This window comes from Corvus hawaiiensis, chromosome 20 (assembly GCF_020740725.1).
Source record: "Corvus hawaiiensis isolate bCorHaw1 chromosome 20, bCorHaw1.pri.cur, whole genome shotgun sequence".
NCBI lineage: Eukaryota > Metazoa > Chordata > Aves > Passeriformes > Corvidae > Corvus > Corvus hawaiiensis.
The window spans coordinates 8,093,796-8,109,658 of NC_063232.1; the positions used below are offsets into that span (position 1 = coordinate 8,093,796).

A 15,863-nucleotide genomic window follows, 5' to 3' on the forward strand; every position below is an offset into this window, starting at 1 on the left:
TCTTCCTAGCATCAATGCTGTAGCTATAGGAATATGACTCAGGCTGCTGGCACTGAGTAACTATTATAATATTAAAAATACTAATAAAAATGCATATACATGTGTATTATGTAGAGCAAGAAGGGCATATTACATAAAATGGATTAATGGAGGAAGTTTTTTCCATCGCTATTGTTTTGCATAACTGTACAAGAAGAATTCTTCAGCTAATCTGGACTTTGACCATAATAGTGTTCTGCAGCTGAAATAAGATTCTTGTGTTTCTTATTCCATTAGAGCTGATGGGAAAACACAAATTGTTATCAGTTGTGGTGTGGTTTTCTCGTTAGATTTTTTTTACAGGAATGTTTTCTTTTAAAGAAATGCAATAAAATGTTTCTTTTTAGGATAGGAAAAAATGAAATAAAATGATGGGTAAGTAGATCTTGTTTTCCAGCTGGATATTTTTGTAGAGCTGTAAAGTCACCAAAATTGTTAAGGGATGTCATAAACCCATGAAATTCTGACATAAACCAGAACACTGCTTTTGATGGAAGAATCTTTTGATGGGAAGAAAAAAATCCCACTGGGAAATGGCAAGGGGTGGGAAGCAGGGATGCTCCCCCATCCTGTGCTGTGCTGACCTGATGCCTCCAACAGTGCTTGGCACTCTCCAAGCTGAACGCAGAGGTGGCCTGCATCGCCATCCATGAGGAGAGCGCCTTCGTGGTGGGCACTGAAAAGGGACGGGTCTTCCTCAGCGCCCGCAAGGAGCTGCAGGCTGACTTCCAGAAGTTTTGCAGTGAGTATCCACACCAGCACCATCTTCCATGCCCAGGTTGGTGCTCCAGTTGTGCCAGCTGTGACTCCCACTGTGCCACGGAGGGGTCGTGGTTTGGGGGCACCACAGTGCTGTCTGTCGGTCCATGGGGCTGAGTGGTGTTTGAAGTGATGGAGAAAGTGGGAGGAAGCTGTGGCCAGAGCCTCTCCCCTGCCAGGGAGGGCACTGTGTGCCCTGGCTCTTCTCTTCTAAAGCATCCCTGAGGTGGCTCAGGGCTCGATGGCTGCTCTGCTGCCCGGGCACTTTTAGCCTCTGGCAGTGCTGCCAGAGCACTGGAGTATTTTTCGAGGACTTAGCAGCAATAGTTTGTCCTAGTGATCCCCCCAGGAGCAGAAGGGCTTTCTTGGTCCAAGGCTTTTTTCCTGGTTTTGGAAAAACAGGAATGGGTTTGGTAGCTGGAAGTGTTGGTTGTGGAGTTGCTTATATTTTTGAGGGAGGAACAGTGATGATAAGATACCTTGAGCAGGAGATGTGTCCCCTGGTCTCAGATCAGATTCACCAAGTATCTGAGGGTTACCTGTGTGTTGCAAGCCTTCTGTCCCAGCTCTGTGCCTCTGCCAGTTTCCAAAAAACAGTCTGGGAGCTGAAGGGAGAGTGGGAGCCATTCTGTGCATGGAGACCATGTTTCTTGGACAGCATCATTCCCAGCACGCTAGCTGCTGCTTTCCTCACTCAGTGCAGAAGCTGGAATGGGATCTGGTTTTGGTGGTGCTGAGGACACCAGACCCAGATCTGTTCTACATGCTGCTCACAGTGGGATGTCAGTGTGGTGTTGGCAGAAACTGTGTTGGAGAGGTTGTTCAGGAAGGGTTTGCTCTGGTGACACCACCAGTGCTATGAAGCTGCCCAGGTCACTGTCTGCTTGGGTTGCTCACTGCATGGTTCTACAGAAGCAGCTCTCTGCCATGGCTCTGCCCAGCCCCTTGTCCTGCTGCCCTGGGCAGCTGCTGGCCAACTCCACTGTTCCATCCTCTCACAAGAGACACCATTAGTTACCTTCCACGTCATTCTGCAGGACAGGAGGCATTTGGGAGATGTTTCCTACTTTCATGGGCAACTCTGCCTTCCCTTCCCACCACCCACAAGATGTGGATGGCAGCGGGATGGCCGAGGGGAAGGAACTCCCTTGTGTTTCCTCAGGCTGAGAGAGGTTGCTCAGTCTGGAGAAGAGGAGGGTCTGGAGAATCCTGAGAGCCCCTTCCAGTACCTAAAGGGGGCTTATAAAAAAGAGGGAGAGTGACTTTTTGCCCAGGCAGATAATGGTAGAACAAGGGAGAATGGTTTTAAACTAAAAAGGGAGAGATTTAGATTAGATGTTAGGAGGGAATTCTTCTTTTGAGCATTGTGAGCTACTAGGATAGGTTGCCCAGAGCAGCTGTGGCTGCCCCATCCCTGGAAGTGTTCAAGGCCAGGTTGAACAGGACTTGGAGCAACCTGGGATAGTGGAAGGTGTCCCTGCCCATGGCATGGGGGTGGAATGAGATGGTCTTTAAGGACTCTTTCTACCCAAACTGTTCTTTTATTCTGTGATATATCCTCGTTCATGACCTACCACTGTGCTGGGGCAAAGCACCTGGCACTAGATCCTGATTCCCCCTCTCTTTGGTTTCATTTATACCTCTGTCAAAAAAAAATAGTCATGTCTGGCTGAAAACAGAAATCTTGAGCATGGGGTTTGAGTAAAGTGACTGATGCTGCAGACAGGGTGAAATGTGATAACTCTGTCTGGAATTATACATGCCCAGGCTCAACTCCACTCCATGAAGCTCTTAGAACTGGCACACAGTGGAAAGTATCCCTGGAAGTGCCTCTGATTTCTTGCTGTCTTAGAAAGATGTGAGTTAATCTAAAGCAGACATCACTTGGAGGTGTAAGAAGCCTCTTGTCTCTCTGGGATGCAGACCTCGCTGGAACACCCTCCTTCATCTGAACCTCTGGTTCAGCCTTTCTTGACGCATGGGGGGAATTGACAGTGATCAGAATTAATGTCAGTGGAGGAGGGAGAGGCAGTACTTAGAGGATGCAGATGCATTTCGGAACCTTGATAAAACACCCTAAAAAAGTTTTCCAGGGCCTGTTTTGCCATGCTGTGGGAGGCATGTGGAGCTTTACAGGGGTGGCATGGTGACTGTTTACTTTCTTATGTCTAGTTCTGTGTGTATCCCATGTTGCTCTTGACCCCTTCCCTGTGATGTCCCAGCCATGGACTTTTTCCACAGAAGGATCTATAAGCTCCTTCTTGAGCACACAGGCAGCATCCAGGGCCAATTGCCAGTAGGAGTCTGTCGAGGATGATGAAGGAATTAGTCCTTTGCCACCGAAAATCCCTTGCGAATCACTCTGAATAAGACAGCAATAATGCATTTGTAGTGTTTAATTTTCTGTGCATTTAGAGATACAAAGAAGTCAATGCTGAAGATATGCTTTATTTGAGGTTTAATGGGGGAAATTAGCAGGAAATAGCTGGTATTACTGAGCTGCGTGATACTGAAGGCTAAAAAAGCCTCCGAGGAAGGCGGATTTTCTTTTCCTGAGAGATTGAAGGCTAAGCAGATTGAAACCAGAGACTAGAAATGGACTGCCCAATTAGTCATAACTGCTTCAGTCTGGCTGAGGGGGGAAAAGCCAGGGAAAAGGGGGCAGGCACAGGATGAGTGACCCCACTGCTGGCACCACTGCCCATTGCTGGTACCTTTCCCTGCATGTTGGGGGCTGCTGGGAGCAACCCAGTGTGATCTCATCCAAGCTGGGGCCTGATGTGGGTGGGAGGCCTGGGGCACTTGCCTGCTCAGCCAGAGGCTTCACCCCTTCTCACCACAGTGACTCCTGTTTTCTCCTCTCCCCCGCAGGAATCCAGCAGAGGAAGGAGCAGGATACAGAGGTGCAGAAGAAGGCAAAGGAGTGTGGGCAAAGGGTGCTCAGGGTCTCCCCGGACCAGGGATCAGATGTGTACCTCCTCAGGAAGATGGTAGAGGAAGTGTTTGATGTGCTTTATAGTAAGAGCCTTCATGCTTTCCTTTGGGGATATGGCATGTCCCTGGGGCTTGCTGAGCTGCCTGGCACTGCTGCCAGATGCAGCTTTCATTGCCAGCCCAGCTCCTTGGCATGGGAGCAGGTGCCTGGCAGGGGCAGCATGGTGGAATGTGCTCCTGCATGGAGTTAGTGCTGCATTGAGATGGGGTTTGGCCACTGCTTCTTAGTTTTCCAGCACCCCAAACTGAGCCAAAAAAATCCCTATGCTGGATGAATGAACTCGGTGTTTGGCTTTCCTGGCTGCAGCTCTCCATCACCATCTGAGATTCAGGGCCTGGTAGAGCCCTGCTGGGGCTATGCAGGTCTCCCTGAGTGCAAAGTGCAGGTTTTGCCTCTGTTTGTGTATGTGATTTGGGAATGGGCATTCCCACACAACAGAAGGGGGATAACAGGAGCTACCACCAACTTTGCTGGGCTCACGTCCAGGAGTTGCTGCTCTGGCTATTGCTAGCATCTTCCACAGTCTTCACAGACAGAAAAAGGAGATGGCATCCCTTCTCCCCTGGGACAGACAGTCCCTGAAATTTGCTGAAGGCACTTAAAGCGCTTGGAGGCAATATTCCCATTAATAGGGGCAATCAGAGTCTATTGCTGCCTTCCAAAGGCTGGGCCCAACAAAGGGATGCAGAAGAACCAAGGGAACAGATTGGAGAGGGTGTTTCTGTGCTGGTGAATTCCCTCTCCAAGCTGCAGGTCTCATTGTCCTGCTGCTGGGACAGTGCCAAACTTTGCTGTCCCCTTGGGAATATGTGAATAAATATATAATTGCATTAGAAAAGCTTGATCAGGGTGCATCTGCATGGGGTTTAGGAGCCAGGCAGCCCATCCATTGTGATGATTAGCAATGCTCTTCACCGTTCCAAGGTGTATGGAGGTGCGTGGGGACACATTGGCCACGTCCTCAACCCAGCATGGCCAGCATTGCCATAGCAGAAGAAGGTTGGGCATCCCTGTGACAGTAGTTTTGGCTTTGACACTAGGTGTAATTCTGCCTTTGCTGCTGCTTCAGCTGTTTCCATTCTTGAGCCGCTCTGTGGCGAAACCTGATGAAGCTGCTTGCTCCAGTCCCTTCATTCCCACTGGGAAGAGCCTCTCCTGCTTGAGTGGGGAGAAATACCACAGGAGATAGTAGATGCCCCAGGGTGATTCTGTTTCTAACATGGAGAGGACTGTGAGAGTTTAACAATTAGGATTCTTAGGGATTTTTTTTTTTTTATCCTTTCGTCAATAAGGATTGGGAACAAAAAATCTTTAAAAATGCTCAGTCAAAAAGATTCCCTCCAGAGCCAGGTAATCTCTGCACTAACAGGATGACTGATTACCAGTGGCTTCTATTAAATAGTCATTAATGATGATTATTATGTCTTTAGCCAAACCATGAGTCTCTGCACAGCAGCACAAGACTTCTGAAGGTCACCTTGATAATAACACGGTCCCCATAAAAATATGTTTGGGAAGTTCTTGAGCATTGGGTTGATAAGGAGCCACTGTGGACATTGGGAGCTTCTCCCAATCATGGAGAGAGGTGATGAAGGGAGGTGGAGAGCTGCTAGAGCCAGCGCATTGGGGCAGGGAAACTGTCAGCTTGCAGAAAGTAAACTCATGGTGCCATGGTTCAAAGGCTTATTTTAAAACTTTGGTTATTGGATTAATTAAAATATTATAAATTCTCCCTATAAGAAGCCTAAATGGCTTGTGCAAGTCACACATCATTAGTTATAACGCATTCCTTCAAAGGACATGTTAAAGAAATCACTTTTAATAAGGACTTGCTGGCAGCGTCACAAGATTTACAGTGTTTCTGTGAGATCTTTTGGTCTTGTGTTTTTTTTGGGTTTTTTTTAAGAAGAGAGAACAAAGAGAAGGTTTAAAAGAAAATCCACAGTATAAAGTCCCACAACAACTTAAAGGTCCCATAATCTTCTCTGTCTGCCCCTCAGCCTAGAGATGAAGGTGCAGACACTGTATCATGCCACCAGATGTTCTGCATCTGGACATTGCTTTGCCAGACAGGTTGCATTCCTGCATGGCTGTTTCTTGTGCTTCATGCTTTCAGCACCATGTTTATTGATCACAGTGGCTTGGGTTAGTTTCCAAAGTAATTTTTCCCCAGAGAGTAGCTTGAGGGTTTTGGCCATTCCTTGAAATCCTTCAGAGCAGGCTGTTTTTCTGATGGTGTTTTGCCTGCAGAGCATAGTAGGGCAGCCCTGGTTTTGGCACACAGGCTCTTTATCTGGTTTAGAAAATCCCTATGTAATTGCAATGCTTGCTGCTTGTCTGCTGCTGCCAGGGAAGGGAAAGCAGTTTGTACCTGACTCCTTGGGGAGATTTTGGTGTCAGAAGTAAAAAGGAGCCAGAGGCACATGGTGGGGCTATGTGGCCAGTGTTGAGGGGAGCAGGTGAGAGTTCTGGGCTGCTGGAGGTGATTGTGCAGTCAAATGTATCGATGTTCAAGCTGTCTGTGAATAGTGGGATGGAGGGAGATTATTGGTTTTGGTTTTTTTCCTTGTCTATCAAAGTGAATCAAGGCTGCTTGACAGCAACAGCAATCAAACTGCTTTCCGTTCTTCCAGGAGGTAAAATAAGAAAATTGACTAGAAATAAGGTTCCCAGAATATCTCAGTAAACATGAGATAAAAATCATCGTGAGCTCTTCTGCCTTGTTTGTCAGCCCTTGGCTCCCTCCCACCTTGCTGATGGCCATGTACCTCACTGGCATATGGCTGGGCACTCCCAGGGGTGGGCTTGTGCCAAGTTACCCCAACTGAGGATTTTACTGTGCAACCTGAATGATGAGACATCTGCTTATTGGCTTTTATGAGCTTTTTATTAATTAGTGCTTTTAGAAAGGAATTGGAGTGCCTTGCATGCTAAGTGCAAAGGTAAGAATGGTTTTTTTTCTCCTAATGGTTCTGTTGGTATTACTTGCTTTTGCATTTGCTCCTCCAGCCCAGCTCAGCCATGGTTGGGGGCACAGGGTATTTGTCAGTGTGTAACTTTGTCCCCTCCCCAGGTGAAGCCATGGGGAAGAGCAGCGTGGTCCCTTTGCCGTATGAGAGGTTCCTGAAAGAGCCAGGTTTGCTGGCAGTTACCGGCTTGCCTGAGGGGATCAGCTTTAAGAAACCCCTGGAATATGATGTGAAATCCCTGATGGCCATTCTAGAGCACAGCCACAACATCCGCTTCAGGCTAAAAAGGTAATCTTGGGGACATCCAAGGAACAGGAGAGCAGCACGCCCTTGGGATGGTGTAGATGTTGTATCTTACAACACTGGCAGATGATGATTTTGTGTGGCACAGGCAGGAGGGTCCCTCCCATGTCCCAACTTCTCCTCGAGACCCACAAACCTGGGTCCAGCCATGCCAAACCCAACCTTGCACAGAGATTTGTTTGTGTTGGGGGGCTTGAGTCCATTTCAGACTCATTTCTATAAAAAGTGTGTGTAAACATGCACATTAACTGCATCCTTTTGTGTGTCTCTGCCAAAATTTCCACTGCAGTAAGCTAAGTGCTTTTCTGTCTCCAGAGGGATTTCCAGGGTAAATGCTGCAAGTGTCTTCCCAGGCTGAAATGGGTTCTTTAATGCCAGACAAGGAGGAAAGTGGGGGACTGCAGCAGAGCAAACTCCCCCTTTTGGCCACACTTAAGCAAGGGGTTCAGTAGTTTTAGGTGCGTTTCCCCTCAGCATGACCAAATACCTCCTCTAAAGGCTTGATGCTTCTGGAAAATCAGGCTAAGACAGCTAAAAGTAGGACACGCAGAATTTGAGCTGTCTGTGAGCTTGTGGCTCCCTATCTCATGTAAAGCATGTTGGTTTCTTCAGTCTGAAACTCATCCCTGGGCTAACTGAGCTCCCCTTTGAATGTGCCATGGGTGTTGGGGGCTGGCATAGGCAATGGAGCCAAGTGATTGTGGTCATAAAAGGTTTTACCCCTTAAATGCACTGGGCATGGAGCTGGGCAGCTTTGTCCTAGCTAATAAAAATGCTTTGAACTGCTGTAAGACTAATCATCTCCACTTAAAGAAGACAAGAACCATTCAGGTGCCTGAAGATGCTCAGGAGTTTGAGCGATGGATGTAACTTCTGGATCATAGAATAGAACCATAGAATGGTTTGGGTTGGAAGGGACCTTAAAGACCATCTCATTCCAAACCCCTGCCATGGGCAGGGACACCTTCCACTAGACCAGGTTGCTCCAAGCCCCATCCAGCGCAGCCTTGAACACTTCCAGGGATGGGATAGCCACAGCTTCCCTGGGCAGCCTGTGCCAGGGCCTCACCACCCTCACAGGGAAGAAGGTCTTCCTAATATCCAATCCAAATCAACCCTCTTCCAGTTTGACGCCATTCCCCATTGTCCTGTAACTCCCTGCCTTTGTCAAAAGTCCCTTTCCAGCTCTCCAGTACCTTTGGGTAATGGAGGGCCAGAGTAAGTTCTCCCCAGAGCCTTCTCTTCTCCAGGCTGAATAATTTCAACTCTCTCAGCCTTTCGAAATAGGAGAGGTGCTCTAACCCTCTAATCGTCTTCATTGCCCTCCTCAGCAAGGAGCCTGGCAGCTGGTGGTGCAGCATGTCCCACTCTCCCAGGCATGGCTCTTCCTCCCCCTCCACATCCTTGCTTGTTGCAGCTTAGCAGTGCCATGGGCCCAAAGGAACCTGTTTTTCCCTCCTCTTCTCCCTTCCTTCCCCTCAGGCCAGCAGATGAGCCCAGCCGAGAGCCCAACCCCAACATCGAGTTAACTTGTTCCTCCCTCGCCTCCAAGGGCAGCCGAGACTCTGGTGCCAACGGCCCTGTGGCCAAATCCACCACCCAGGACACCCCCTCCACCATGGCTGTCACCAACTTCCTCTACGGCGTCTCACTGCCCACCCCTGTCGCCATCGACCTCAAGCAGGAGGTGTCCTCGGGGCTGCCTGGGCCACCTGCAGTGGGCGAAGCGCTGCTGGCCCGGCCGGCGGGAGAGCTGAAGGTGCCTTCCTCACAGGAGTACAGCGACTGCTGTGGTAATAGCCTGGAGTTTGCTCTCAGATGAGGGCCTGATGCACAGCCCACCCCTGGCCCTGCTAGAGGACAGGCTGGGGGTTTTGGCATTCCTTGGATTAAAACCAGTGTAGAGCTTGGCCTGTATGGCAGTGAGCAGAGCTCTTGTCATGCTGCACTGCCCCAGCCCTTCTCTGGGTGCCTGCAAGGTGCTGACAGGGTGCACCTCTATTTTTGCCCCACAATGACAGGTGCTGCACCACCAGGCCAGAAGGGCAGTTGGAGTGGGGATGGCAGGGGTTGGTCTGGCCAGCACTGCACCGGGTGTCACTGGCCAAGGTGCATGGAGGAGAGACAGAAGGGTTGGGTCAGCATCACTGGCAGTGGACAGCACCCAGGGTCTTGTTGTGGTGCCTGGAGCACTGGTCAGGCTCTCATCAGCCCTTTCTCCTTGTCTCCCCTCTTGTCCAGGACAGAAATCATCAGTCTCCGGAGGTCCCCTCATCCAGAATGTGCACTCATCCAAGCGCATCCTCTTCTCCATTGTCCATGACAAGACAGGTCTGTGTCCTGCTCCAGCATTAAAGGCAGCTGGCAGCCTTAGGGAAAGGTCCCCCTCACCACGTCTCTCCCCAGCAGTCTCCCAGCCCTCTCCACGCTCTGCAGGGACCTGGCAGTGCTGGAGGCGATGCATCTTGCATTGGAGCCAAGACCTTCATCTCTGCTCTGGTCCATCCCTGCCATTCCAAGATGCTTCTAGTGGTCCTTGAGCACTGCCAGCTGGCTGGGAATTCCCATCTCTGCTTCCTGCACAGGGAACCAAGGCACGGCTTTGGACGAGGCTGTTTGCCCCAGCTGCAAACAGTACATACCTGCTGAAAACTTGGCATTATTTCAAAATGACTGAAATCCACTAGTCCCAGTGGGATTCTGCAGCAGTGCTTGGGAGGATCAGCAGTGGGGAGGAGACTGCCATTTCCCCACCTTCACCGCACCCAAGGGAAATGCAGCCTAAAAACCCGTGCCCGCCTTAAAGAGGAGAAAAAATATGGGTGGGAAGGTTGGGAAAGAGGAGAAGATGGAAAAGCTCCACTTGTGAAATGGCTGTACCTTTCAAGGGTTCATTCCAGGTGGAGTTGGCTCTGTCCAAGAGGGTCTTTCATTCCAGGGCTGAGAAATTTTATGGGGTCATTTCTTAGAAATCTGCTTTGCACATGCCAAGGAGAGTGCTTGGGTCTGGGGTTGGAGAAGCCCAGACCTTATCTGCCAGCCCAGCAAAATTCACTGAGGAAGAGGGAAATAATTTTTAAAGTCTTGTTCCTGCTTTGCAGGAGAAAAGTGCATCTGCTGAGTATGAACCATATGGTAGTTTCTTATTTCTTGTATTTTGTTTTGATAGATAAGTGGGACAGTTTTATAAAAGAAACTGAAGACATCAACACCCTTAGGGAGTGCGTGCAAATTCTGTTTAACAGCAGATATGGTGAGTAGGAGTTAATATCCCATTATGCATCTGCAGTGCTTGTGGATTGCATATCATTATATAGCAATCATTTTTGTTCCCTAACACAGCAGCAGAAGCCATATGCTAGAGCTCCCTGCTCTTCCTAACACATTTAGCTCAGCATCTCCCAGTTTCAGGGTGTCTCCTGAAGGTTATGTCAATATTTCTGTTTGGATCCCCACACCATTGTCAAGGAATTTATACCTGGGCTGTAAAACAGCCCTGTCTGGGAATGTAGCATGCTGGATCATAGCACTTGGGCACCAGGAGTGGTGGCAGGTGGCCCTTTTACATTAATGTGGCAGGTAAAAAGAAGGTGGTTGTTGTTGCAGCTGCTTTTTTCTCCATTTGCACGGCTTGTGGATGTTGTTGGTGTTCCCTTTGCCATGGGCAGCGCTTTTGGTGTAGCTCTTGGGCATCTGGGCAGGTGGGAGCTTGGGAAATCACTTGGGGCTGGTGGGCTCTTCAACTGTGCCATCCTTATCAGGCTGTGTAATTCATGAGTTACAGATGGGCTGTAGATGTGTGCTGTGTCACCTGTGAGTTGCATATGGGCTTGAGACAAGCCCTTTAACTTATGGTTTATATATGTGGTGCTGGAATGTGTCCAAAGGGTAACAGAGCTTAAGAAGAGTCTGGAGCATGAGTCTGATGAGGGGCAGCTGAGGAAGCTGTGGGGGCTCAGCCTGGAGAAAAGGAGGCTCAGAGGGGACCTTCTTGCTCCTAATTAGCTGAAGGAGGTTGTAGCCAGGTGGGGGGGGGGAGGGGGGTCAGTTTCTTCTCCCAGGTGACAAGTGATAGAATTAGAGGAAATTGCTTCAAGCTGCTCCAGGGAAGGTTTAGATTGGACATTGGGGAAAATTTCTTCACTGAAACAATGGTCAGGCACTGGTACAGGCTGCCCAGGGTAATGGTGGAGTCACCATCCCTTGAAATGTTCAAAAAAACATATGGATGTGGCACTTGGGGACATGGTTTGGTGAACATGGTGCTGCTCGGTTGGAATCAATCTTAGAGGGTTTTTCCAACATTAACAATTTTATGATTCCACGTGCTATGCAGCTTATGAATCATAGAGCTCACAAACCTGCTGTGGTGGGTCACAAGGAGTTTGGGGATGATATTTGAGCCAGCTCACCCCTGGTTTGAGCATCACTGGGCATGTTTGGGAGTTTTGGAAGACACTGTTAGCTGTGTTTACTGCTGCTTTCTCTCCTTTTTGTCCCATTTCCCACGGGAGAGCTGCTCCTGGGACTCGGTTTCTGGGACAAGTGGAGAAGAGGGCAGAAAGCATTTGCTCTGCTTGAATTCAAGCCTTTACACCTTTGTTTTAATGTCTGTAATTTACTTGTGTAAATGAAAACCATGTGTTCATCTTTCAGCTGAAGCCTTGGGGTTAGACCACATGGTCCCTGTCCCATACCGGAAGATTGCCTGCGACCCTGAGGCAGTGGAGATCATCGGCATCCCAGACAAAATACCTTTCAAAAGACCTTGCACCTATGGTGTCCCCAAACTCAAACGGATACTGGAGGAGAGGCACAACATCCATTTTGTCATCAAAAGGTGGGTGGTGAGGAAAGCAAAGGGGAGCGTGTGGCTCAAGGGTGTCAGGGATTTGAGCTGTGCTCCCTCCATGCTCATAGGGTTTGCTTTGACACAAAAAATTCATTGCACCCTCTTTCATAAAAGACAGTTGAAAACTCCTTCTCCCTGCAAACCTCTGGTTTTCATCTCTCTCTCTTTTTGCAAGGATGTGGCAGAGCTGGCTGTACCATGATCACCCCCAAGCTCTGCCACCCTCTTTTAAGTGATCATAGGTACCAAATTTTGCTGATGCCACCCCAAACATTTCAGGTGGTTACAGCACCTTAAATGGCATTTGGTGGATGGGAGCAATGCCCCTGGGTGGGGGGAGGAACATCCATATTCTCACAGAGATTCCTGTCCACCTTGTTTTTCACTGATAACTTGTGCACATCCTCTGTATCTGGTGATAGGAGTGTATCACCTACAGGCCAGGCACTGTGTCCAGGTGTCTGCCTTTCCACTGGGGTAGGAGGAGTGGATGTATTCCCAGTTATCACTATGCTGTGCAATCTCTCTTTGCTTCTCTGTCAAGAGAATCTGCTCTATAATACATTGATTTATTCAGTCCCTGCCTATGCAGCACCTGTGTTCCCTCCCTTCCTAGAGGTGTGAAACTACAGCTTAGAAAAATCCTGTGCAAGGCTCCCAAGGGGGCTAAAATCACCAACATCAATGGAATTCAGGCATCCTAAAAGGAATTAGCTTTCCTCATGTCAATTGATAGAGGAGCCACTTTGTTCTGCTTTGCTCAGGCTGCACCACGCTGGATCAGGCTGTGGGATGTGGCCCTGGACATACTTTGCTCCTATGAGCAAAGTTGCAGGTAGCACCAAAATACAATATTCAGGAGAGAGGTGACATCATGGTCAATGGTCTACATTGGAAAGTGAAGGTCCAGCAACAGCTACTTTGGTCTCACTGTCTCTTTTGGTAAAGCCAGCCTATTGCAGCCTCATTTAATAAGTTAATTAGATTAAGAGAATGACTTATAAGCAGATTTAGAGATGCTTTAGTTAAAAAGCATATGCTATAAGATTTCTTGGCTGCACAACAGGCTAAAAGGCCTTTTTTTAGCTGAAAAATTAATTCCCTTTTTTAAGAGAATGAATAAAATTACTATTTTGACTAGATCTAATGCTATTCGTTAATTAAAGCTCCAATTCAGTCATTAGCAGCACCTATTTCTAATTATTTTTTTTCCTTTGCTCCTAGGATGTTTGATGAAAGAATTTTTACAGGTACGTTCTCCAAATCCTTTGATTTATTGCCCACAAAATTGAAAGGTTATCCAGAGAAGCAGAGTTGAAATAATGTCACCTGTAAGCAGAAGAAGTGCAAGACACATGCAGTTATGCTCAGTAAGGAGAAGCCTTGCTGTGCCCTACCCCAGGACATGCTGAGATTGCCTTTGCCTGGGATCAGTACAAGCTCTGTACTCCCCTTAAAAATGGAGTTTTGAAGGGTAAGCGAGAATTCCTGGTATGTGAGGCTGGGCTGGCTCCTGAACCAGGCTGAGCCACAGTACAGGCAGTACATGGCATGTATCTGTACTTTCAAGAGGAAGAAAATCACTGCTGTGTTCCTCAAGGGTAAATTCTTTTTTTTTTTTTTTTTTTTTTGACTAGGAAGTGCTGGCATCATCCAGCTGCTAACTGTTTTGTTATAAAAATAACAAAAGTTCATTTTTTCTGTGATAAAATGGTGGAGAGTGAGTTCTTTCACCTTCTTTGCTCTGTGTTTTTGTTCCTTTTTTCTCTGAGCTGGAGAAGCCAGACTAAGTCTTTACTGTGAGGGTGGGGAGGCCCTGGCACAGGTTGCCCAGAGAAGCTGTGACTGCCCCATCCCTGAAAGTGTCCAAGGCCAGGTTGGACGGGGCTTGGAGCAACCTGGGATAGTGGCAGGTGTCCCTGCCCATGGCAGGGGGTGGAATGAGATGGTTTTTAAGGTCTTTTTCAACCCAAACCATTCTGTGATTCCATGATAAGTGCTTCTTGGCAGATATAAGGAGACAGGTACCCATGCTGTCAGACTCAGCCTGCACTCCAGCAGTGCCCTCATCCCATTGCCCTCATACACACCTGGCATTGGATCCAAATTTATCACACCCAGGTCCTGGATTGCCTGGGCTTGGCTCACAAGTAAAGACATGTTTTTGGGGTGGTGGTTTGGCTTTTTTTTTTTTCCCTGAGCTGCCAACCGCACACGCTGGCAGTTCTCCAGATGCCTTCTTCCCAGGTATCTCTGCCAGCCAAATTATCACTCTGGCCCCACGACAGCCCCAGCCCTAAGAGGGCTTCCTGAGCATGCTGATGCTGGAACCACCGAAAGGGGACCTCCAGCAGAACCTGGAGGGGGTCCTACCTACATGGGGGATTTCTTTGTCTAAAGCCATTAATGGCTTTTTTTCTCATGAAAAGGATTTCTTTAAGCTCTAACCCATCCCCAAGGGATGGAGCACTCAACCATGTTTTGGGATGCTGGGATTTTCCTTGCATAATGGCTGCTCAGTATCTCGGGGAGGCATCATGTACATCTGCATCAGCTCTGGATCTGCTGATGGAGACCACTGTGCTATGAGCTTGGGGATTACATGGTAGGGAGGTGCAGGTGGATATTCGGAGATGAGGAAGCAAACCCAGCAGAACTGAGGTGGGTGGCAGGTCTTGCTTTCCTGACAGATCCCTGCAGGGGCTACCAGTAGCAAAACCCATTAAACCTGGCTTTCTGTGGTTTGCATCAGCACATCAGCTTGTGCAAAAAAACCAGCATCTGCTGAGTCAGGAGGTGCCATTTCTGTGAAGACATTATTTTCTGAGTGGAGCTGTATTTTAAGTTGCCATTTGCGAAGTATCCCAAAGCTTCCCCATATAGTTTTGCTCACCCTTTAATTAAAATACCCACCACTGCTCAGAAACCTATTTTTGTTACTCCCCTGGGTAGCAGCTTCAGGCAGGCTCTGCTGGTGCAAGAACAAGATTTGGTTCATAGAAAGCACAAATTAAAAGGAGCCTTTTGGACTGTCAGTAGATAAATAGTGTCTTTAAGGTTCTATATTTCTGCTGATCCTATTACCAGAGCCCTGCCCTTTCTTGCAGGCTGTAACCAAAAGGAAAGTGGCATCATGTTCCCATAGATGGAATATGTTTTAGAAGGGCGGGGATATTGTGATGGTGCTTTGAGAGCAGCAAAGGGCCTTTGGCAACAGCTGTTTAACGAGACATCTTGTGGCTTCTGCAGCCTCACAATGTAGTCTCACTCCCTTCTTCCCCCAGCCCTCATTCTTCAGCTCTTTGCTCACCTTCCCTGCCTGATTTTAGTTCCTACTCTGCCTTCAGATTACTCTTTTCGTCTCCAAGGTCTTTGCTGAGGCTTCATTTCATCTCCTTTTAGGCTGCTGAGGCACAGGGAAGGGAGAAAGGAAGTTTTTCATGGTGACAGGATGCTTCTATCCCTCTCTGTGTCACTGTGACAGAGATTTCTCCTGCTGCTTGGTGGGCTTGGAGTTGTGAGACAAAGCTGTCTGTGTGTCTGCTACTCTGTGTTTTGCCAAGCTTGCATCCAGTGCAGCACATCCCCTCCCTTGGGACAGGACTCTCCCCACTTCAGGGCTTGCTCCTGCAGCAGTGATCCATGGCCCTGGGTTTTCTGACCTTAGTCTCTAGCTTTTGGAACTCTGTCCTATCAGCCAGCCCTTTCTGGAGATGCTCTATCCTGGCAGGGCTTCCCAGCACACACATAGTTATGGAAGGTTTAAGCAAATGTCTTGCTAATATTTTAACATGTGAACCCAATGGAATCAGCATCCTTGTCTTTGCAAGCAGGTGACACTTGAAAACGTACTCCCCCACCCTGACCTCAGCTCTGGGACTAGGAGGGGAACAATCTGCAACATTGGCATCTCCAGTTGCTAATCCTGGTTTTGCTTTTCTCCCAA

The 15,863-nt window shown here is 48.3% G+C and overlaps 1 protein-coding gene across 10 annotated transcripts in view; it reads left to right on the forward strand.

Annotated features, from left to right (window-relative positions):
* GTF2IRD1 (GTF2I repeat domain containing 1) overlaps positions 1-15,863 on the forward strand; it is a 73,235-nt gene that overhangs the window by 25,104 nt on the left and 32,268 nt on the right. For 9 of the 10 annotated variants that reach the window (XM_048324350.1, XM_048324349.1, XM_048324355.1 and 6 more), the window contains exons 3-10: positions 640-781; positions 3,670-3,816; positions 6,867-7,050; positions 8,548-8,858; positions 9,307-9,396; positions 10,235-10,318; positions 11,722-11,905; positions 13,142-13,167. In XM_048324350.1, coding sequence (XP_048180307.1) covers positions 640-781; positions 3,670-3,816; positions 6,867-7,050; positions 8,548-8,858; positions 9,307-9,396; positions 10,235-10,318; positions 11,722-11,905; positions 13,142-13,167 — 1,168 coding nt within the window. The remainder of the gene's footprint in view (positions 1-639; positions 782-3,669; positions 3,817-6,866; positions 7,051-8,547; positions 8,859-9,306; positions 9,397-10,234; positions 10,319-11,721; positions 11,906-13,141; positions 13,168-15,863) is intronic. The other variant, XM_048324351.1, reaches the window with a different exon arrangement.